The sequence below is a fragment of the Chlorocebus sabaeus genome, chromosome 20 (genome assembly GCF_047675955.1).
Source record: "Chlorocebus sabaeus isolate Y175 chromosome 20, mChlSab1.0.hap1, whole genome shotgun sequence".
Lineage (NCBI taxonomy): Eukaryota > Metazoa > Chordata > Mammalia > Primates > Cercopithecidae > Chlorocebus > Chlorocebus sabaeus.
This window is the reverse complement of record NC_132923.1, coordinates 76,873,333-76,897,830: the sequence shown is the minus strand read 5'-3', so window position 1 is coordinate 76,897,830 and position 24,498 is coordinate 76,873,333. Positions and strand designations below refer to the sequence as shown.

Here is a 24,498-nt window from a genome sequence, read left to right as displayed (position 1 = left end):
GTTTGTGATCATTTGTTACAGCAGCAGTTGGAAACTAATACACCCCTATTTGTGCTGTAAGAAAAAAATACAAAATGACTTTGGTTTTCTCACCTTTGACATTTCTTTGAGGTAAGCATCAATAAAGTCTCTTGTTTCTGCAGGATTCCAATCCTTCCTGTGTTTTTCAATTATATGAGAAATAAACAATTTCAGTTTTTCCCAGTTGCTGAAAAGAGTTTGGTGGGGTCCAGGCAGGAATTTCATTAGCCATGGAAAGACATTGTAGAGCTAATTGAGAAAAACAAAACAAGCATGCAGATAACATGGTGCCTTTTTTTCACTTTTTAAGACAACAGAAACCATTTTCTCTTTCTATTGCTTTTGTTTGCTCACACTTAAACCTTGGTTATCCTTGACCCCTCTTTTCTCTCTCACCCCTCTAGTGAAACAGTTCAGCTGTCAAAAATATATCCGGCCTCAGACCACTTGTCACGACTCCAACAGCTTGCCACCAAAAAAAATACTTATGAGACATCTGGGGACATCTGAGCACTGGCTGAGTGTTTGAAGGCATTAAATAACTATTGTTCATATTTTTCAGGCACGATGGTATTTTATTTTTGCTAAAATGGATCTTTTTAGAAATATATGCCGAAATATTTATGTATCAAATAATAATATGTATCAAATTGGTCTATAATTTGCTCCAAAATAATTCAGGGACAGTGGGAATGTGGTAGTAGGGCACAGATGCAGACACAGTGAGAATGGCCATGTGCTGATAATTGTTAGAGCTCATTGAGGAGTACACAGTGATTCACGATTGTATTCTTTTATGTACATTTGTAATTTTCAAAAATAGAGTCATTTTTTAAACAGAGGAAATTTTTAAAAATTTTGATAATGGCACACTGCATAATTCAAGGGCACTCTTTCTATTGAAAACACAAGAAAAGATACATGTGTATGCATTTAAGCACACATATATACAAACCAAGATAGTGAGGAAGTTTCCAGGATAAGGCTTAGGGGAAGAAGAAAGCCCAGGGTATGAACTCAATACTTGGGGTCAACTTCTCCCCCTGCTCCCCAGCTCCCAGAAATGTCTTCCAAATTCAGAAAAGTGACTGAGGAGCCAAGAAACTGAGCAGAGTTTTTGACAAAGACTCAAAGGCTTAGATGGACAAAAATTGTGGTGCAGGGCCTACCAAGGGAGGAATGAGTTTGAACCCCAAACAGCTACATTCTATGTATTAGAAGAGTGACGATATTAAGTACTGATGGGCAGACAAATAATGCAATGAGCTTAGTAATCTTTAAACATCTTTTATCTCCAGATACATATATAAGAAATGAGTGGATGTAACCACAAGAACACTTGTACAAGAATGTTCATGGCAAGTTTATTCATAACATCCAAAACTTGGAAACAACTTAAATGTCCGTCAGTACAAAACAGATTGACAAAAAGTGGCACATTCATACAATGAAATACTAACCTGCATTAAAAAAGAGTAACCACCACAGATGAATCTCAAAGCAACTTGCTGAGGAAGAAAGCGAATACAGAAGAGAACCTCTGAGGGAGGAGGGAAATGGACAAGTTGGGGAAGGACACGGCGAGGAGAGACTCAAGGGCAACGGCAATATTGTTCTTTTTAAAAAGAACAACATAGGTGGATAGGCGTATGTCATATAACATGTACTTTACATGCATGTTAGAAATGGTTTTTGCATATAAATAGTTCATATTATTTAAAAAACTAAAGTCAACAGACTGATTTCAAATAAGTTTGTGTTGAAATCAGTTTTGAAAGGTTATATTTTAGCTTCAAAAACCCACAAAAAACTAAAAGGAAAAACTCATCTGTGTCTGACATTGTCCCCAATTTGCTGAACCAAGATATGCCTTACCTGGCATGTTTTTGAAGCCTCCAAGTATGTGACTTCATCCAATAACTTCAGCAGCTCCTGAAACTGACTATCCTGGTACTCAAAGCGTTCTCCAAAGGTGATGGAGCAAATGATATTGGAAACTGCATTGTTTATCTTGAAGTGAGGGTCAAAAGGCTGTCCTGAAGGTGGAGGAAGGGCAAGATGGATCCTTCTGATGGATTTGTCTCCATTTCCTACTGAGAGTCTACTCTATATGGCATAAGACATACCTAGTACAGAACCATATATGCGGGTCTGGCCACATGACCTTACACTGCGTCTGACATACAACTAGTATTCAATCAACTCCAGGGAAGTGAAACTGTGGACCAGGGCTTAAATTCAGTAATGTGTTTAGTGCCCATCTTTGCGTATTTACTTCTAAAACTCTTTGAGGACGGAGTCGTGGTTAAGTTGTTCACTGTTCTATCTTCCATTCCTAGCACACTGCTGGGCATAGAACAAGTACTTACTCACTTAGTAAGTATCTGTCCAATGAACAAATGGGTCACAGTCTCTCACATTTGTTGTATGCAATGCTCACCGTTCTCCTCTTTTATTGCTTCAGTGAGGTGTTGGGCCTCCTCCTGAATGCGTTCCTCTAAGCTCTTCTTTCCTAAACCAAAGTTCCTTAGTGCTGTCAGAGTGAACCGTCTTTGCTCCTTCCATATCTGGCCACTTGACATAATCAATCCTGGGAAAAAGAAAGTCAACATTACAGTATTCTGATTCCATAATGTGAATATCCCGCAAATGATATGGGGATGTGTATCAGATGAAGGACAGGAGAAGATCATTAAGGCACTTGAAAACTGCCCAGAGAAATTATCCCAAAGCAATGGATATAATGGCTAATATTTACTGATTGCTTGCAATGTCAGGCACTTTAATATGTATTTTGTCGTGCATTACATAATTTAGTACTCATAGAAACTCTTTGGGATAGGTACAATTATTACCACTCCTCACCCACTCATTTTGCTCATGAAAAAACTGAGGAACAAGGGATAAAGGATAAAATACACTTTACAAGGTCTCACAGTAAGTAAGCAACTAAACAGGTGCTCAATTTCAGGTCTGCCTGATTCCAAATCCCATGCTTTGATTATTAGTTACATAAGTGAAGTATTTATGTTATGCTAAAGACTACAAATGCACTAATGGATAAGACAATATATATACTCTTAAAAAGGCTAAGAAAGGCTTTATAGGAGAGGTCCTATCTAACCCGGACATTAAAAGATGACGTAAGGAATCAAGAGAGCAAGGAGGAGTGAATGTTCCATGCAGAAAGAAGAGTACAAGCAAAGAAAAAAAATTTTGGTGGGCTTAACAGACCATCATTTGTTTTATAACACAGGTAATGCCACATTCCTTTCAATTTCAATTCCAGAGCACTCCTCAACACCTTTTAACATCTGACTATGGCCTTCTCACTCACTGAATTGGTCTGCCTCGTTGTCATATCCAGGGATACCTTTTGACCTCGTCTTACTTGCAGCTGCAGTAGATGCTTCTTTCTTGAAATACTGCCTTCCAGTGGTGCTCAGGATACCATTGTCTCCAGATTTTCTTCCTAATTCTCTGCCAGCAATTTCCTATGTCTTTTGCTGGTTCATATTCCATTAAATCTTGAAATGGTGGAGTTCTTCAGGAACTTCTTCATCTAAAACTTCTTTTTCTCATCCTATACTCTATTTCTGGGAAATCTTATCAACTCCTAAAATTTTAAATAACATCTATTGATAGTGACCATCTATTTCTGTCCCTGAGCTCCAGAATCTTACATACAACACTGCCTGCTTGACTTTGCTGATTTAAAGGCATTATGAATTCAGCATATCCATGACTGAACTCACAATTTTCTCTATACGACTTTTCACCCATGCCCAGCTAAACCAAATACCTTGTACTAAGTGTTCCTTTTCTCCATCATCTACCCATCTGAGTGTCACCTCAACACCTCCTTCTCCCTGCACCTATGTCATCAGGTCTTAAGAGGTGTACTTCCTGGATATCTCAAATCCAGGTCTTCCCTGCTGCTATCTTGGTGTAACCTACTGTTATTTCCCTACTGCTATTGGACCTCCCTAGTCTGAGCCACCACTGTCTGTAACCTAAAATGCTATAAAAGTCTCTTGCTCCTTTTCTTCTATTCTCTGAATAGCAGCCTAAATAAAACCTTAAAATGTACAGTGTAAATATAGTTCCCTTCTCTACTTAAAGCCATTCAAGAGCTTCCATTAATGTTAGGATAAAAACTAATATCCTTAACAGGAACTTGCACGAACTATTCCTGGCCAAGCTCAGTAGTTTCATTTCCCTTTAATTATCTCCTTTTAATCCCCATCCTTGTCATGTTGGCCACCTTTCATTTCTTCAAGTTCCCTGTCCTTTTCACTTCAGGGACTTTTCGTATTCTTTTCTGTCTGCCAGATTGTTTCACCAGTTTATTAAATGAATATTTACTTACTTTTTCTGCATCCCAGGACTGCATTAATAAGTACATCCTGCTCTCGACTTCATAACACTGTAGACTTCTAACTATTATAGTTAATTGATACTATTTTTTCTCTCTGCATAGAATATAAACTACATAGGATATGGATTTTATCTATTCTTCTCACTGTTACATCACTCATGCCTAGTACTGTGCTTCACAAGGCAGATAATACAGTGAACGGATATAGAATTAATTGAGGACCTATTTCAAAGAATTGAGAAGCATCTAAAAGTGGTGCTTTGATAGAGCAATAGATTTGAGACTGTCATTTCAATTTTTAAATGTTTCCATATATTTAATGGTAATTTTAAGTGTTCATGCCAATCTGTTCTATCATAGACCAGAAGGCTCAAGATCCTCTGTGTGGCACAACCTTAATGAAAGAGAATAAGGAAATAGAGACAGGAAGAAGCAGCAACAGAATGAGGAAGATCCACATCCATTCTCCTAAGGGGAGAGGGTTGGAAGAGGAAAACAGAGAGAATATGTTCCTCTGCTATAAATGGGTAATGTGGTTACTTCATTAGAAAAGCATCCACAGTAGGTTTGGGCAGGGCATGTGGCTTCTCCCAAATCCCAGTGAGGGATGATCTTATCAAATCTTCTGAGGGAGTGACTTCAGTCAGGAAATGTGAATACCCAGCTTCCTTTAGTGACCGGAAGTTTACTGTGGGATTGGTTTCTAGGAGTGTTGTAAAATTATAGCCACCAAGGTGCCTTTAGCAGACTATAGGACTATCAACATCAAACACTCACCTTTCGTTGGCCAAGAAACTTACCATTTTTCTTAAAGGTACGTTCTCGCATAGGGGTCATGGGGCGGTTCCCAAAGTTTTGGTCCATGTGGATAAGGGCTTCTTTGATTAAGGGCAAGCCAGTAATAAGAACTGCAGATATGTCACCAAGCTCCAAGCTAAAAAGGTTCCCATATTTCTTCACAAACTGAAAAATAGTTAAATAGTAACAGTTGAATATGCACATATCCATGTGTTCAGAGATGGCGGATGTGTGTAGCTGGAGGGGCTCATATTGAGAGAAGTGTGTGTGTGTGTGTGTGTGTGAGAGAGAGAGAGAGAGAGAGAGAGAGAACATTGATCTCACAGGAATAATTTTATTTCCTTTTCTCCTCCTCTCAACAAGGCTCAGATTCAATTCACTTCAGAATGTGAATGTTTCTTTATAAAATATCTATTTATGTATTCAACCAACATGAATTGAGTGAGCATCTATCATGTGTCCCTAGGGCAAAGGCATGAGGATAAAACTGTATTAAAATAAATAACTTCTGGCCATCTGGAGTGGCTCACGCCTGTAATCCCAACACTTTCGGGGGCTGAGGTAGGCAGATTGCTTGAGCCCAGGAGTTCGAGACCAGTCTGGGCAACATAGTGAGACCCTGTCTTTACAAAAAAATGAAAAATTAGCTGGGTATGGTTGTACACGCCTGTGGTCCCAGCTACTCAGGAGGCTGAGGTAGGAAGGTCACTTGAGCCTGAGAGGCTGAGCCTGCAGTGAGCCATGATCGTGCCACTGCACTCCAACCTGGGTGACAGAGTGAAAACCTGCCTCAATATATAGACGTAGTAAACAAGATTTCTAACCCCAAGCATCCTAGAGTGTAGTGAACAGAGAGAATTCAGCACATCTGCATTCTCTTCTGAACACTAATCATGTCTCAGCCACTTAAGAAGACTGAGACTTCTTAAGGCTGGACTTCTTGGTAAATCGTAACTATCTGTTTAATCAAATGAGAATGCCCCCTTCGTAGACTGGGCATAGATTATAGAAACATATGCTAGATAATAGGAGGTACATTATAGGGCAGGGGCCAGGCATGGAGGAAAGCCCTCGAGCTCTGGAGTTAGGTGACAATCTGGGGCGTACAGTTCAATCGTTTTGGGCTCTTGGAGAGGTTGCTTTATTTTTTGAGCCTCAGCTCAGCTCCCCAGCTATAAAAGGGAGAAAATTATTCCTCCCTCTTAAGGTTCTGTGAGGAAGAATGAGAGCAGCAATGTGAAAGGCACTTTGTTTTCTGGTTCCAGGCGCACAGCCACCCGGCGAGTCTCCGAGGAATGAAAGAGCTCTGTGTGCAAAGGGCCGTGGATGCATTCTTATGGTGGCAAAGGGGACAGGAACCCACTGGTGTGTGGGAAGAAGGCACTCATGGTCACAGGCAGCCATTGCTAAGCACCTTTCATATTTTATCTCATTAATCTCACAACCACCCTACAGTAGTAATAATTTTTCTCCTCTTTCAAGAGGGAAAACCTGTGTGACAAAGTTTAGTGGGAGTGACAGAGTGAAAGTAAGAATGAGTGGGAGTGAGAGAGTTGGGGTGGGAGAGAGAGAATGGGGGTGTGTATGTTCATGAATATGCACAAACATGCAAATATCTGCAAATATAGGTTGGGGACAGTGTACAGTCACGAATCAAAATCCTTCCTAATCTACCTGTTCAACAAAGGGTCCCAGCTAGACCCTGCCTTTTGTCTGCCTGGGTTGTGTCTAGCTGCAGGCAGTGGTAACAATCCAAAGGACTTCATTTCCTTTCGGTGTCTGTGGCCTCTTCTCCACAATCCAGATGCTTTTGCACTTACGCTCCACCATGTTCCTCTCAGAGTCCTGTGCCCAACAGTCCCCATCAGAGCAAATAAAATGGATTCAGTCTTATCCTACCACTTTGCTCCCACATTAAAGACCAAGCCTGAACTCAGTCCTTGTATTCTTTTGGCCCAGAGTCCTCCATCAATCTTTATCTCCTACACAGGATTTCCTGTCTTGCTAGGAAAAGCAGAGCTGAGATTCAATCTCAAGTCAGTTTGCTCCTAAAGTAAGCATCTTTGCTTCTATGAAATGGCAGTAACGGAACCACACACATTAAGCATTTTTTTTAATGTACACTTGCTGAATTCCTGGATGAACTTCTTAGGCCTGACAAGAAGGATTTCTTGACTAATTTAGAACATTAAATAAGGATGTTTTTGGTAGAGCTGAAAAATATCAGGTTAAGTTAAATGACTTCTAACTAGCAAAGTATACAGCCTAGAATCTCAGCTTGTACTTGGGAGGGATTCAGAACTCCATTACTATGTACTGAAATAAACTTCTTAAGAATTTTATCTCTACCAACTCTCTGCCATTGCATATTTCTAGTTAAACAGAACTAGATCAACAACTTGTATGATATTATCAACTGTTTAAAGATGGAGTAGGAGCCCTGGGATGAGAATGGCGATGTCTAACAATTCTTACATGCACCCTGTCAGTCATTTTATCCATTGCTTTAGAAAGATTAAATGACCCAGAGGGCTTCTGAGAAGATTTTATAAGGTAGGGCACATTTTTCAATTGTATATCATTAAATGAACCATGAATAAAAAAAAAACCTCAACAGAATAAAACAAAAGGAGATAAAAATAAGATGCTTTGAAAGGCAAAAACAGTCTTAAAATCAGAAATGAAAATAGAGAAAGAAAAGAAATGAAACAGAATCTTTAAAAGTCAAACAAACAAAAGTAATAAGGGACAGGAAATGTAATGCTAGGAATAAAAATTCCAAATGTAGCATAAGCATTTTAAAAAGTGTGGAACAAAATAAATGTTTACAGTAAAGAGGAAGAAGTAAAGGATTAGTGGGAGAAGAGATTGAACTATTGAACCATGGCTACCAAGAGATATAAAGTTGACAGAGATTCCACTTAATCTACGTTCTTAAATTTAATAACCAACAGAACAAATACATGAAAAGAGGAAAAGAAAAACAGGAAAAGAGTGTATTAAGTCACACTCCCACCAGCAGTAGGTCAGAGGGCCTGTTCCCGAGCTGTGCCTCTGTGTGTGTGTGTGTGTGTGTGTGTGTGTGTGTGTGTGTGCGCGAGACACAGTGCGAGCTGTGTGAGAGAGAGAGAGACAGAGAGAGAGAAATCCTAATAGGCACAAAAATGCATGCTGTTTCTATATTTCTCTAAGGTTTAACATCTTTCCCTCAATCTGAATGTTGTATTTTTAAAGTCATATGTTTATGTCTTTCAAACATTTCTGTATCAAGGTATTCAACTTTTTTTCTCATTGATACATGGAATTTCTAATAAAAAGTTGGAAATATAACTTTATTTTCCTTTACATGCAAATCTGGAAAGATATCCACCAAGGTCCTATAGAGGTACTGCTGAGAGTGTGTGTGTGTGTGTGTGTGTGTGTGTGTGTATGTGTGTGTGTGTGTGTATGCACATGCGCACGTGTGCACGCATTCACAGTGATGGCAGGATAGGCACAAGGACTCTCTCTTGTTAAACTGTATTTTAATATGCTGTCTCACTGTGTATGGATTGTTGCCTTTACAGTTGAAAAGCTTTTTTATCCAATAAAGAAAAAAAATAAACAAGAAAATGGGAAATAAAGCTTTAAAACAGTGGTTCTTTACTTTTCTGAGTTATAGAATCCTTTGAAAATATAATGTATATCATAGACCTGCTCTCCAGTAAACACATACACAGCTATACACATAAACAGCTTTGCATGCAGTTTCAGGAGTTACCAGTCCTCTGGGGCCCATGAACTCCTTCTAAGAATAACGGTCTCACAGGTAGTTCTTGGGGCTGTGCTGGTTTCTGAGAACAGGCTGTGGAGGTCAAATTCATGTTCAATTTAACAGGCTTTTATGAGATGCTTAAGAGTTGCCAGGCACCTTCTGGCACTGGTGTATTATAAATGGAGGTAATACAAAGATCAACATGATATGATGTTTTCCTAAAGTGTCAAAGTCTCTTGCGAGAGACTGACTGTGCAGAAAAAAATTGGAATGCACAGCAGATGACATGTGTTATTATGCTGATAGAAAGGGACATAAAGCTATCACAAGAAGAGATGACTTTCCATCACAGATATAAGAAAAATATCTTTTTAAAGAGTAGATGGTATCTGAGCCAGATCTTAAACGAAGGTCAGGATGTCACCAAAAAACAAACAAACAAACACCAACAACCCCCAAACCACAACAATAATAAAAAAACACATGGTAAGAAATCAAAGGCATTCTAGGTTGTGGGAACATCATATACAGATGTAAAGGGGAAATGCAGAAGGTGTTTGGGAGCAAGAGAGCTACCTTGTCTGACTGAAGGATAGGGTTCATTATTTAAACAGCACTGACCATGTGCCAGGTCAAGACCAGGTGCTGGGGAGTGCAACAAGTCCTTCACTTCAAGAAGCTAACAATCTAATGGAGCATATAGATAAATAATCACTTCTCATTATTATCATTCTTTACAATAAAATATTTGATGGGAGGAAGTTAAGAACCACATAAGAGGACCAGGGTTGAGGCAGGCTCCTGGGAAAAGCACCTTCTCAGTCGGTAAGGGAGATGGGAGACAAGGCTGACAAGGTAATCTGAGCTAGGCTGAGGAGAGTCTTAACATCAGGTATAATATTTTGGATCTTGTTTGGTTTTCAATCAGAATTCTAAGATGTTTAAGTAGGAGAGGTGATGCAAGGGAGTGCTTAAGAGTTTGGATTTTGAAGTTATACAAACTTGTTTGAATCCAGGTTCTGCTTCTTAGTTTCTGTGTGATTTGGGAGAAAGTTATTTCACTTTTCTCTGTCTTAGTTTCCAAGTCTATAAAATGGGGGATGTTATTAGTTCCCACGTTTAGTATTGTTGTGATAAGTACTCACGATACTAAAATTAATAATAAAATTATTATGGCTCATGCCATTTTCCCCTATTAAAAATCTTCTGTCCCTTTACTCCATTTAGCCACTTGCCAAAAATCAAAATTTTCTTTAAAATTCAGCCCAATTTCTTCCAACATTCTACAAAAAGTTATCCCCAAGGTTTCCATTTAGTGATGCAATCTCTTTATATCCCATTTGGTTGCCAAGTGTGTACACTATACATTTAGTCATATACAGCCTTGTACTTTGCCTGGCATATGATAAGCACTTAATAAATGTCTGTTGAATGAATAAACATGTGAGTAAACCAATTGTCCTCTAACTATGTCATGAAAAGTCAGGCAACATAAAGTAGATAACGGGTATATGTAGGGAGACTCCCTGAAACTATTACTACAGAATAAAAGATGAAATGCTCCTGATTATTGTAAATGCAAAATTGCATGCAGGATTGTGTAAAGACAATGCCAGCTGGGCTGCCAGAATGAGCCAACACCACGTGATGTGCTTTCCCTGTAGAGAGCCTGTAAATGGATGTGCAGTCAGGGAGGTTTCACATCACCAAGATTCCTATCCCAGAAAAGCAGATGTTCAAAGCTCTGGGAATGGAATGCAACCCTTGTGGAGAGCCTATAAATGGACGTATGAGGGGCACCTGTTCATATGGATAAGATAGGGCTATAAATGCCCTTATCTTGCCACGGTTCTTCTAGGTCTCTTTAGCGTTAAGGCATACTCCATTCTGGGAATTTTTGGTCTAACTGGTTGTCTAGCTTCACGTCCTGTTTCTATTGATTGTTTGTAACCAGCTTTTGCTGCAGCTATTTCTGCTGATTAATATCTTGCTAATCATAGGTATGGATGGACTGTGTTTCTGTTTTAAGGCTCTGTTAGAAATTGCTGACGCACACACTATATTGTAAATTCTTATCTCTGTATACTATACTTCTGCATACCAATGTTATGTTAAAGAATTACTTCATCCCCATGTGACCATCTCACCTCATAATCAAACGACCCCAAATCCTTCACTAACCTACCTCCACCCTCACTAAACTTAATAGTAAATGCTGGTATATCCGGTGCATTGGCAGCATCACAGGACCAGAAGGCAGTGACCCCCCTGGACCCAGCTTTCACTACCTTGTGAGTGTCTTCTATTTCTCGACCTGCCAATCTGCCTGGGAACAAGGAAAGAGCCTCATCACATTGAGGGCTGCTGGCCAGATCCCACAATAGGTATACAAATCAAATAGTCTCAGGTTCAAATCCTTATTCATTATTATTTAGCTGAATAACCTGGGCAGTTCACTGTTTGTTCTCAGTCAGTTTGCTCCATGGTAAAATGGAAGCAACACCAGATCATACCTAACTTGTGTGCCTATCATGAAGATGAAATGAAAATTAACATAAAAATCCTTATGTAAGATCTATTAGTTAGTACTTCATGTTTTCCAATTGCAAGAATGTAAATTTAATTATAACTAAATTACACAATTTAACTCCAATTGTCTTACACTCAGAAATATAAAAATGCAAACCTATATAAAATAAAAATAAACAGTGACAGTGCGATAAAAAAAAAATCACAGGGCCAAGGATGAGATCCTAGTCTCAGTTTTATCACTGGCTAGTTTTGTGACATTAGGCAAGTCATTTAACCTCTCTAGAAACACCTATCCTAGGAATACAACAAAAGTGCAGATCAAGCTTCTTATTCCAGACAAGGTTGAATGAAAGCTTTCCATTTTACTTCTATTAATCATGACACCAACTAACACAGACAAAAATATCTTCAAGAAAAGTCTACTCTCTCTAGCCAAAGGACTAGGAAAAGGAAAGCCCAACAGGACAGAAACCATTTAGCCTTTTTACTTCTTTGTTGTGGAGGCAAATACCATGAAAAACATTTGACCCTTCCCAATTCTAAAAGGTCCTACAGCCATGGAGTACATGGACAGTACCTTGTCTTTCACCCTACTTTGCAATAACGAGGTAGTACCCTTCTCTGCTGAGGCTGTGAGCTGAATTGTGAGTTCTATTCCGAAGCTGAAGTAAAGAAACTCCCTGCAAGAGTCAGAGGGCAAATTAGGACTTCCAGCCTTCTTCTATAGTAATAAGGAGGTGCACTTCCCCTTGGAGCAGATATGGGCAGATCTCTGACTCTCTTCCCTCTGTAGTAAAGAGTAAGCTAGTATACCAGAGGGTTTCCTGTCTTCTGTTCCATATTCCATTTCCCAAGCTTGTACTGATGAGAATGTGAGATGGGCTCCTGTGGGAGTGGGTAGTGGAGTAGACCAGAATAGCACTGCAGAAGCTTTATAACCTGCATTGGTATTTGAACTGCCGCCCACAAAAGTGAGCATTCAGAATCTAAATAGGCTATATGCTAAAATAAAAGATCTGTATAGTATCCAGGGTAAGTCTTACAACAAATATATAAAATGTCCAGGATATAGTCCATAATTACTCACCTTATCAAGAATCAAGAGAACATCAATTTGAGTGAATTGACACCAACAGTGAGATGATACAGATGTTGGAAATACAGAATAATTAAATATTTAAAAGCAGCTGTTATAAAGCTTTTCCAATAACTATGAATAGTCTCAAAACAAACAAAAAATTAGGAAATTTTAACAAAGAAATAGAAGATAAAGAAGAACCAAGTGAAAATGTTAGAACTGAAAAATACAATAGAATAAATTTAAGAATTCAATAAAATAGCTCAATAGCAGAATGGCAGTAATAGAAGAATCTGTGAAATTGAAGACAGATCAGAACATATTCAAACTAAACAACACAGAGAAACTACATTGGAAACAACAAAAACTGAGTTTCAGGAACTTGTAACACAACAAGAGATCTAACATTTGTGCCATCAGTATCCAAGAGTCCAAGAAAGAGAGGAAAAAGAATATGTAGTTGAAGAATATTTGAAGAAAGAGTGGCTGAAACTCCTCCAAACTGGCAAAATACAAATCTATAGTTTCAGAAACCCAAACAGGATAAACCCAAAGAAAGTGGCACCAAGATCTATCATAATTAAACCTCTAAAAATTAAACAAAAACATAAACAAAGAAAATTTCTTGAAGGAAGGCAGTGAGAAAAGGTTCATTACATATGGGGGATAACAATTCAGATGACAGTATATTTCTTAACAGAAACCACAGAGGCCAAAAAGAAGTAGCACAACCTTTTAAAATGTTGAATGAAAGGAATTGTCAACCTAGAATTCTATGTCCAGTGCAAATGTACTTCAGAAATGAAGGTGAAATGAAAACATTCTTAGATGAAGGAAAGCTAAGAGAATTTCTTGCCAGTACAACTGCACTATGAGAATGACTAAAGATAGTTCTTCAGATCTGAAAGGATATGATAAGCTTGTAACATCAGAAATGAAAAAAGATAAATGGAAAGGGTAAATAAACGGGTAAATACAATAGACTATTATTCTCTCGAGTTTTCAAAATTGAATTTAACATTTAAAAGTAAAATTATAGTATTATCTGATGTAGTTCTCAACGTATATAGAGATAACACTTATGACAATTATGAAGTAGAGAGGGTAAAGGAACCTAAATGGTTGCAAGATATCTATATTTCATTTGAGGTGGTAAAATTTTTATACTAATAGACTGCAATCAGCTACATCTGCATATTGTAATCCTTAGAGCAATCACTTGTAAAACACAATACAAAAAGAGCTGCTAAAATCACCTCAGATAAATAAGAATAAAATTATTTTTAATATGTTGAAGTGATTCACAGGAAGATGGGAAAAGGAAAATAGAGGCATAAAAAACAGGAAAAACAAATAATAAAATGCTAGACAAATCTTAGTATGTCAATAATTACATTAAATATAAATAGTCTACATTCAGCAATTAAAAGACAGAGATTGCCAGAATGAAAAAAAGACTCAAGTATATGCTGTTTTCAAGAAACTAATTTCAAGTATAATGATACAAGAAGGTTAAAAGTTAAAGCTTTAATAGAAATGCATGTACCGAGCACATACTAATCAGAAACAAAGTTGTTGTGGCTATATTAATCAGATAAAGTAAAGTTTAGGCAAATAAATTTTGAAGAATTAAGAGGGACATTACAGGATAAAGGGATCAATTCACTAAGAAGACATGATAATCTTAAACGTGTATGTGCAAAACAATAGAGTTTCTAAATACATAAAGGAAAAACTACTAGAACTGGGGAGAAATAGATACTCTCAATTGTCCTTGGAAACTTCAACATTCCTCTTTCAGTAATTGATAGAATAAGTAGACAAGAAGTCAATAAGGACAGAGGCGAACCAAACAATATCATTACTCAGTAAAATCAAATTGATATTGATATCAATTACTTCACCCAATAATAATTTATATCAATTATTCCACCCAACAATACATATTTTTTCCAGCCTGCATGGCACATTTATCAAGATAGACTATATCTTGTGTCATTTAATCAACCTTAACATATTTAAAAGAACTGAAATTGTACAAAGTATGATGTTTGACCACAATGGAATCAAACTGGAAATAATTAACAGAATGATAACAAGAAAATCTCCACATACCTGGAAATTAAACAACATATTTACTAAACAAGGGCACAGGTTTGGGGGCTTAGCTTTAACATTCTGTGACTAATTCTGTCAGTCAGTATTACCAATGGGGTATTTCTCTCATAAAGTGATAAAACTTGGTCTATCAATATTTGAGTACAATATACAGCCATGTGTTTAAAGCACTGCAGGTATGTGTAGGGAAAGGATAACTAGTATTTGTTATGTACCAACTATAAGCCATGTCAATATTGACCACTCACTATTTTAATCTTCATAATCACTTGTCTTGCTGTTCTCTCTCAGCAAGATACCTGTGCTGAGTGGCAGGAAAACCGGCACTGGTTTCTTGAGATAGAGTTTGATGGCTGAGAGAACTTGAAAGAATTCGGTCACCAGAGTTGGGGAGCCCGGATGGGAGATTATTGCATAGAAGCAGAAAGAGGCTGCATCAAGAAGGGTCCCAGGTGGTTCAGTCAGGAGTCTGAATACCGTTTGGCAAAAATTTAAGCAAAGCAGGAACATTTGAAAATTATTACTTAGTGAGCGTGCACTGCAAGGGAAGGAGACTGAAGGTGGAGGGATCAATTAGTGTAGTGGGAATAACTCAGTTGAGAAGTGATGAAGATTGAGGTAGTATTATCACCACTTTATGTACGGGAAATGAAGTTTCTCAGAAAGAAAGTATAGCGTTTTTGAGGACAATCATATAAAAGAGGACAAGGTAATCACATTACAAATAAGGCGTTCCAATAATGTTTAACATGACGACATACAAATTAGTAAACATTTAATAATATTCCATCCCTAGAAAGTGTAGGTGGAATCATGCCTGTTAATGGGTTAGGAAACGAAACCCAAAGTGGGTTTTACCAGGTTACTAGCCTTAGCCACACCACTTCCTGCCCTTCAACCCCCACTCCACCCACGCTCCCGGAACGTCCGGGAATGTCCCTTGTGCTGCTGCAGAACAGGGTTAGGGTGAGGACACGCCAGGTACCTTCTCCCGCTCCTACCTGCTGAACCTCCAGGTGCGACTGCTCAAAGTTCACATGGAAGAAGTTGCCAACGAAGGGCAGGGGCCAGGGCCCCGGCGGGTAGTTCTTTGGGCGCCGTCTTTTGAGAAAGTCAGCAACGAGCAGAAAGGCGACAGTGCCCAGCAGGAGAGTTCGAGGATGGACCACTGCCCAGAGGGCAGCCGCCAGAGAGCCTAGCGCTGCGAGCATGTCTCAGACGTCCTCCTGCTTTTCTGCGGTCTAAGCAGTCGCCGGCCCCCGCAGCGCCTCCCCGCCCCGCCTCGCTCCTAGCCGCGCCCCGCCTCCCAGCCCCGCCCCTTCGCTGCACCCTGCGAAGTTGTCAGGCGCTGGATTCCCGGGAGGACACGCACCAGTCTTACAAAAGACCAGGCTAGGAGCAGTTTCTTTTCTATTCAAGAAGCCCATGGGTTTACTGAGAGCATCACAGACATTTGAGCCTCTGTTCGTTTCAATCACCGTCTCTCCCATGATTGGAACCATGCCTGGTAAATAGTGATGACAACAGCAGTACCTAAAATTTCTTGGGCTCTTACTAAATGCCAGACAGCACATCTGCCTCTTTATAAAGATTATTATTTCATTTTGACAAAATTATGCAGGAGAAGCTCTCGGTAGTCTCATCTTGCAGTTGAGGAAACAGAAAGGTTAAGTACTAAGTATGTGGTGAACAAATAAATCCACCCTCTGAAACACATCTAAACGAGGTCCTGTATTTGAAAGTGTTGGGAAGATTAAAAGGCACTACATTAAAGCTGCTAGCACTGAGCAGCATTCATAATAAGTGCTTAATGAACATTTGTTGAAGGAATGTCTTAGTCCTGATCCTTGCTGGTTTGCTTTGAAAGGCTCCTCTCCGAAGCCCCAAGACTGTGGGACCGCCGGGTTCTGGCCTTTCATACCATCTGGTGAGTGCCTGCTTGGGTCTCACAAATGGTGAGACTCAAAACATGAAACATAGCTCGGGAATAGTATAGTATACACTCATGTACTCAAAATAGAGTCACATATTCTGCTTACAATATTTTATTTCTTTATTTATTTTTGAGATGGAGTCTTGCTCTGTCACCCAGGCTGGCGTTCAGTGTCACCATCTCAGCTCACTGCAACCTCTGCCTCCGGGTTCCAGCGATTCTTCTGCTTCAGCCTCTCATGTAGTTGGGACTACAGGCACGTGTCACCACGTTCGGCTAATTTTTGTATTTTTGGCAGAGACGGGGTTTTGCCATGTTGGTCAGGCTGGTCTCTGTCTCCTGACCATAGGTGATCTTCCCACCTCGGCCTCCCAAAGTGCTGGGATTACAGGCGTGAGCCACTGCACCCAGCCCCCTTTTATTTTTATTTTTTTACATTAAAAAAATGATGCAGGGGAATGACTTCCATAATGGCAGCATGAGAAACCCCATAAAACCTCATCCTAGTAAAAAACTGTGATTGCTAAAAATTATTTGTAAAACTAAAATAATTTAAGTCCCTGAAAATTGTTATAAAGGCAGACAGTAAATAAATAAATTTTATTTAAGAAGAATCTACTAAACCCTAGTAAACACAGTAAGAGTCTGTGGCATTTGAACCATAACCCACTCCTTCTCCTAGTCCTCAGATCAGTGTGACAGAAACCTCATTCTAGACAGTTATATCCAAGAACACTTTCCCTAGATCCCAAATGAAGGCTACAGTATCTCCCTGAGAGGGAAAAAATGCCAGCATTTCTCATACCTAGCCCCCCAAATTTCATGTTGCAGAAGCTCTATTCTAGGCAAGACTGGCTAAGAAGTCTAGGGATATCCTCCTCCATCCAGCCCTCACTTGTAATGCAAAAACAATACCTGCCCATGCCATAATTGCCCTCATCCCAGCTTGCTCATGAGATAGAGGTTCCACAGTGGGAGAGGTTAGCCACAAACACCACAGATGAATGCCTGAAACAATAGAGATTTTGGTGGTAAGCAATTAAGAGAAGGCTGGCAGTTCTATGAGAACAAGAAGCTAAACCATAGGCTAACTAGAAGTTTACCAAAGTCAGTCAGCACAAGAGTTAGCCAGGAAGAGCCTTCCTGGGATCAGGACAAATCTCAAAGTCTGGCCTCAAAGACTATTCCTGAGAAGCAGCCCAAATTTAATTGGATCAAATTGTGAAGCAATGTATGCCCCAAGGCATTGTTGAAAACAATAGAGCAGTCAGCTGGACGTCAGCAGAGACTGTGTGTAATACCAACAGAGGCAGACAGTTTTAAATATAGAACAGAGAAAAAGATAGTCAAAGAGAGCCCTGCTAAAGCCAATGTCATTGTATTGTGACTGTGTGCACACCCAAGTCCATGCCCTCAGGTAAGTGACATCAGAGGCTTTACACTGTGGGGAAATATGGTTCACTAAATTAGTCAGTCCTGTCAAGTCAGTAAACAAATGAAAGTACAAACAAAAAGAATTGGAAGAGAAGGGTAGATCATTAGCCATAATTGCCATAATATATTATCTAAAATGTACAGTTTTCAACAAAAAATGATAAGACATGCAAAGAATCAAGAAAGTGTGACCCAACAGAGGAAAGAAAGCAGGCAACTCAAACTGCCTGTGAGACAGCCCAGATGTCAAACAGCCAGGACTGTAAAGCAACTTAATTATAAATATGTCCAAAGAACTAAAGAAAATCATGGTGAAGAAAGTAAAGGAATGTATGAGACAGTGTCTCAACAGATAGAGGATATCAATAATGAGATAGAAATTATAAAAAAAAGTGGAAATTGAATTCAAAATTGCAATAACTGAAATTTTAAAAATCACTACAGGGGATCAACAGTAGATGTAAAGTAGAAAAGGAAAGAATCAGTGAGTTTGAAGATAGCTTGATAGAGATTATGCAATGTAGAGGACAGAGACAGAAAAAAAGAATAAACTATCTCGGAGAAATGTGGGACATCACTAAACACACCAGCATATATGTCATCAGAATACCATAGAATACAATGGCGAGAAAAGAGCAGAAATGTATTTGAGGAAATAATAGCTGTAAAATTTCCAAAATTTCATGAAAAACATTAATCTATGTATCCAAAAATTCCAGTGAGCTCCAAATAGGATAAATGCAAAGAAATCCACATGCAAATACATCGTAGTAAAAATACCTCATAGTAAAAATACTGAAAGACAAAGACAAAGAGAAAATCCTGCAAGCAGCATGAGAAAAATAGTTCATCCAATACATTGGAACTCCAAAAAGATTAACAGCTGACTTGTAATTAGAGAAAATGGAGACCAAAAGGCAGTATATATTCAAAGTGCTAAAAGAAAAGAAAAAAACTCAGAAAACTGTTAATCCACTTGAGGTGTGTCCACCTCTTGGTTATTGTGAATAACTGCTGCTACAAATGAAGGTGTGTAAATATCTCTGAGATTCTGCTTTCAATTCTTTTGGGTGTGTTCCCAGAGACAGAGTTGCTGGATCATATGGTAGCTCTATTTCTTAATATTTGTAGGAACTACCATGCTGTTTTTCATAGGGATTACACCATTTTGCATTCCTAGAAGCTGTTCCCAAGATTTTCAGTATCTCCACAACTTCATCTGTATTTGTTATCTTCTGTTATTTTTTGTTATACTATTCATCCTAATATGTGTAAAGTAGAATCTTACTGTGATTTTGATCTTAATTTCCCTAATAATTGGTGATGCTAAGTATATTTTCATGTTATGGTTGTTCATTTGCATATCTTCTTTGGAAAAATGTGTATTCAGGTTCTTTGCCAATTTTTAACTGGGCTGTTTAATTATGGGAGTTATTTATGTATTCTGTATATTAATCTTATCAAATATATGATTTGTGAATATTTTCTCCATAAAAAAAAGTATCAGCCAAGAATCTTACATGAAGCAGATGGTTCATTTTTTAAAAAATGAAAGGAAAAGCAGTTATACTCTGGCCCAGAGGGTCCCATGCCCACAGAGCCTCCCTCTTTGCTAGCAGAGCAGTCTGAGATCTAACTGCAAGGTGGCAGTGAGGCTGGGGGAGGGGTGCCCACCATTGCTGAGGCTTGAGTAGGTAAACAAAGTGGCCAGGAAGCTCAAACTGGGTGGAGCCCATCGCAGCTCAAGGAGGCCTGCCTGCCTCTGTAGACTCCACCTCTGGGGACAGGGCATAGCCAAACAAAAGGCAGCAGAAAACTCTGCAGATTTAAATGTCCCTGTCTGGCAGCTTTGAAGAGAGTAGTAGTTCTCCCAGCATGGAGTTTGAGATCTGAGAACGGACAGACTGCCTCCTCAAGTGGGTCCCTGACCACCAAGTAGCCTAACTGGGAGACACCTCCCACTGGGGGAAGACTGACACTTCACACCTCACATGGCCGGGTACCCCTCTGAGACAAAGCTTCCAGAGGAACGATCAGGCAGCAACATTTACTGTTCAGCAAGAGTCACTCTTCTGCAGCCTCCGCTGCTGACACCTAGGCAAACAGGGTCTAGAGTGGACCTCCAGCAAACTCCAACAGACCTGCAGTCGAGGGTCCTGACTGTTAGAAGGAAAACTAACAAACAGAAAGAACATCCACACCAAAACCCCATCTGTACGTCACCATCATCAAAGACCAAAGGTAGATAAAACCACAAAGATGGGGAAAAAGCAGAGCAGAAAAGCTGAAAATTCTAAAAATCAGACCACTTCTCCCCCTCCAAAGGAATGCAATTCCTTGCCAGCGATGGAACAAAGCTGGATGGAGAATGACTTTGACAAGTTGAGAGAAGCCTTCAGAGCTGAAAACCATGGCACGAGAACTACGTGACAAATGCACAAGCTTCAGTAACTGATTAAATCAACTGGAAGAAGATCAAATGAATAAAGTGAAGTGAGAAGAGAAGTTTAGACAAAAAAGAGTAAAAAGAAATGAACAAAGACTCCAAGAAATATGGGACTGTGTGAAAAAACCAAATCTATGTCTGATTGGTGTACCTGAAAGTGACAGGGAGAATGGAACAAAGTTGGAAAACACTCTGCAGGATATTATCCAGGAGAACTTCCCCAACCTAGCAAGGCAGGCCAATGTTCAAATTCAGGAAATACAGAGAATGCCACAAAGATACTCCCCAAGAAGAGCAACTCCAATACACATAATTGTCAGATTTACCAAAGTTGAAATGAAGGAGAAAATGTTAAGGGCAGCCAGAGAGAAAGGTCGGGTTACCCACAAAGGGAAGCCCATCAGACTAACAGCAGGTCTCTTGGCAGAAACTCCACAAGCCAGAAGAGAGTGGGGGCAAATATTCAACATTTTAAAGAAAAGAATTTTCAACCCAGAATTTCATATCCAGTCAAACTACGTTTCATAAGTGAAGAAGAAATAAAATCCTTTACAGACAAGCAATTACTGAGAGATTTTGTCACCACCAGGCCTGCCCTATAAGAGCTCCTGAAGGAAGCACTAAATATGGAAAGGAACAACTGGTACTAGCCACTGCAAAAACATGCCAAAATGTAAAGACCATTGATGCTAGGAAGAAACTGCATCAACTAATGAGCAAAATAACCAGCTAACATCATAATGACAGGATCAAGTTCACACATAACAATATTAACCTTAAATGTAAATGCGCTAAATGCTATAATTAAAAGACACAGACTGGAAAATTGGATAGAGTCAAGACTCATCAGTTTGCTGTATTCAGGAGACCCATCTCACATTCAGAGACACACATAGGCTCAAAATAAAGGAATGGAGGAAGATCTACCAAGCTAATGGAAAACAAAAAAAGGCAGGAGTTGCAATCCTAGTCTCTGATAAAACAGACTTTAAACCAACAAAGATCAAAAGAGACAAAGAAGGTCATTACATAATGGTAAAGGAATCAATTCAACAAGAAGAGCTAACTATCCTAAATATATATGCACCCAATACAGGAGCACTCAGATTCATAAAGCAAGTCCTTAGAGACTTACAAAGAGACTTAGACTCCCACACAATAATAACGGGAGACTTTAACACCCCACTGTCAACATTAGACAGATCAACGAGATGAAAAGTTAACAAGGATATTCAGGACTTGAACTCAGCTCTGCACCAAGTGGGCCTAATAGATATCTACAGAACTCTCCACTCCAAATCAACAGCATATACATTCTTTGAGAAGCACCACATTGCATTTATTCCAAAATTGACCACATAGTTGGAAGTAAAGCACTCCTCAAAAAATGTAAAAGAACAGAAATTATAGCAAACTGTCTCTCAGATCACAATGCAATCAAACTAGAATCCAGGATTAAGAAACTCACTGAAAACCGCTCGACTACATGGAAACTGAACAACCTGCTCCTGAATGACTACTGGGTACATAACGAAATGAAGGCAGAAATAAAGATGTTCTTTGAAACCAATGAGAACAAAGATACAACATACCAGAATCTCTGGGACACATTTAAAGCAGTGTGTAGAGGGAAATTTATAGCACTAAATGCCCACAAGAGAAAGCAGGAAAGATCTAAAATTTGACACTCTAACTTCGCAATTAAAAGAACTAGAGAAACAAGAGCAAACACATTCAAAAGCTAGCAGAAGACAAGAAATAACTAAGATCAGAGCAGAACTGAAGGAGATAGAGACACAAAAAACCCTCCAAAAAATCAATGAATCCAGGAGCTGGTTTTTTGCAAAGATCAACATAATTGATAGACTGCTAGCAACACTAATAAAGAAGAAAAGAGAGAAGAATCGAATAGACGCAATAAAAAATGATAAAGGGAATATCACCATCGACCCCACAAAAATACAAACTACCACCAGAGAATACTATAAACACCTCTATGCAAATAAACTAGAAAACCTAGAAGAAATGGATAAATTCCTGGACACATACACTCTCCCAAGACTAAGCCAGGAAGAAGATGAATGCTTGAATAGACCAATAACAGGGTCTGAAGTTGAGGCAATAATTAATAGCCTACCAACCAAAAAAAGTACAGGACCAGATGGATTCACAGCCGAATTCTACCAGAGGTACAAGGAGGAGCTGGTGCCATTCCTTCTGAAACTATTCCAATCAATAGAAAAAGAGAGAATCCTCCGTAACTCATTTTATGAGGCCAATATCATCCTGATACCAAAGTCTGGCAGACACACAACAAAAACAGAGAATTTTAGACCAATATCCCTGATGAACATCGATGCAAAAATCCTCAATAAAATACTGGCAAACCGAATCCAGCAGCACATCAAAAAGCTTATCCACCATAATCAAGTGGGCTTCATCCCTGGGATGCAAGGCTGGTTCAATATACACAAATCAATAAACATAATCCAGCATACAAAGAGAACCAAATACAAAAATCACATGATTATCTCAATAGATGCAGAAAAGGCCTTTGACAAAATTCAACAACCCTTCGTGCTAAAAACCCTCAATAAATTTGGTATTGATGGAATGTATCTCAAAATAATATGAGCTATTTAGGTCAAACCCACAGCCAATATCACACTGAATGGGCAAAAACTGGAAGCATTCCCTTTGAAAACTGGCACAAGACTGGGATGCCCTCTCTCACCTCTCCTATTCAACATAGTGTTGCAAGTTGTGGCCAGGGCAATCAGGCAGGAGAAAGATAGAAAGGGTATTCAACTAGGAAAAGATGAAGTCGAATTGTCCCTGTTTGCAGATGACATGATTGTATATTTAGAAAACCCCATTGTCTCAGCCCAAAATCTCCTTAAGCTGATAAACAACTTCAGCAAAGTCTCAGGATTCACAATTCCCTCCCATTCAGTCCCACAATTCATTCCCATTCACAATTGCTTCAAACAGAATAAAATACCTAGGGATACAAATTACAAGGGATGTGGAGGACCTCTTCAAGGAGAACTACAAACCACTGCTCAATGAAATAAAAGAGGACATAAACAAATGGAAGAACATTCCATGCTCATGGATAGGAAGAATCAATATCGTGAAAATGGCCATACTGCCCAAGGTAATTTACAGATTCAATGCCATCCCCATTAAACTACCAATTACTTTCTTCACAGAATTGGAAAAAGTTACTTTAAAGTTCATATGGAACCAAAAAAGAGCCCACATTGCCAAGACAATCCTAAATCAAAAGAACAAAGCTGGAGGCATCACGCTACCTGACTTCAAACTATATTAGAAGGCTACAGTAACCAAAACAGCATGGTACTGGTACCAAAACAGAGATATAGACCAATGGAACAGAACAGAGCCCTCAGAAATAATACCACACATCCACAACCATCTGATCTTTGACAAACCTGACAAAAACAAGAAATGGGGAAAGGATTCCCTATTTAATAAATGGTTCTGGGAAAACTGGCTAGCCATAAGTAGAAAGCTGAAACTGGATCCCTTCCTTACAACCTTTATACAAAAATTAATTCAAGATGGATTAGAGACTTAAATGTTAGACCTAAAACCATAAAAACCCTAGAAGAAAACCTAGGCAATACCATTCAGGACATCAGCATGGATAAGGACTTCATGTCTAAAACACCAAGAGCAAAGGCAACAAAAGCCAAAATTGACAAATAGGATCTAATTAAACTAAAGAGCTTCTGCACAGCAAAAGAAACTACCATCAGAGTGAAGAGGCAACCTACAGAATGGGAGAACATTTTTGCAATCTACTCATCTGACAAAGGACTAATATCCAGAGCCTATAAAGAACTCAAACAACTTTACAAGTTAAAAACAAACAACCCCATCAAAAAGTGGGCAAGGATATGAACAGACACTTCTCAAAAGAAGACATTTATGCAGCCAGCAGACACATGAAAAATTGCTCATCATCACTTGCCATCAGAGA

General features: G+C 39.0%; 1 protein-coding gene across 1 annotated transcript in view; it reads right to left on the bottom strand.

The window, feature by feature from the left end:
* Positions 1-15,921, bottom strand: part of CYP2J2 (cytochrome P450 family 2 subfamily J member 2) — a 33,383-nt gene extending 17,462 nt beyond the window's left edge. The window contains exons 1-5 of the mRNA XM_007978536.3: positions 15,681-15,921; positions 5,200-5,362; positions 2,462-2,611; positions 1,897-2,057; positions 94-270 (exon numbers count right to left, since the gene is read on the bottom strand). Coding sequence (XP_007976727.3) covers positions 94-270; positions 1,897-2,057; positions 2,462-2,611; positions 5,200-5,362; positions 15,681-15,890 — 861 coding nt within the window. The 5' untranslated portion in view covers positions 15,891-15,921. The remainder of the gene's footprint in view (positions 1-93; positions 271-1,896; positions 2,058-2,461; positions 2,612-5,199; positions 5,363-15,680) is intronic.
* Between the last annotated feature and the right edge of the window lie 8,577 nt (positions 15,922-24,498).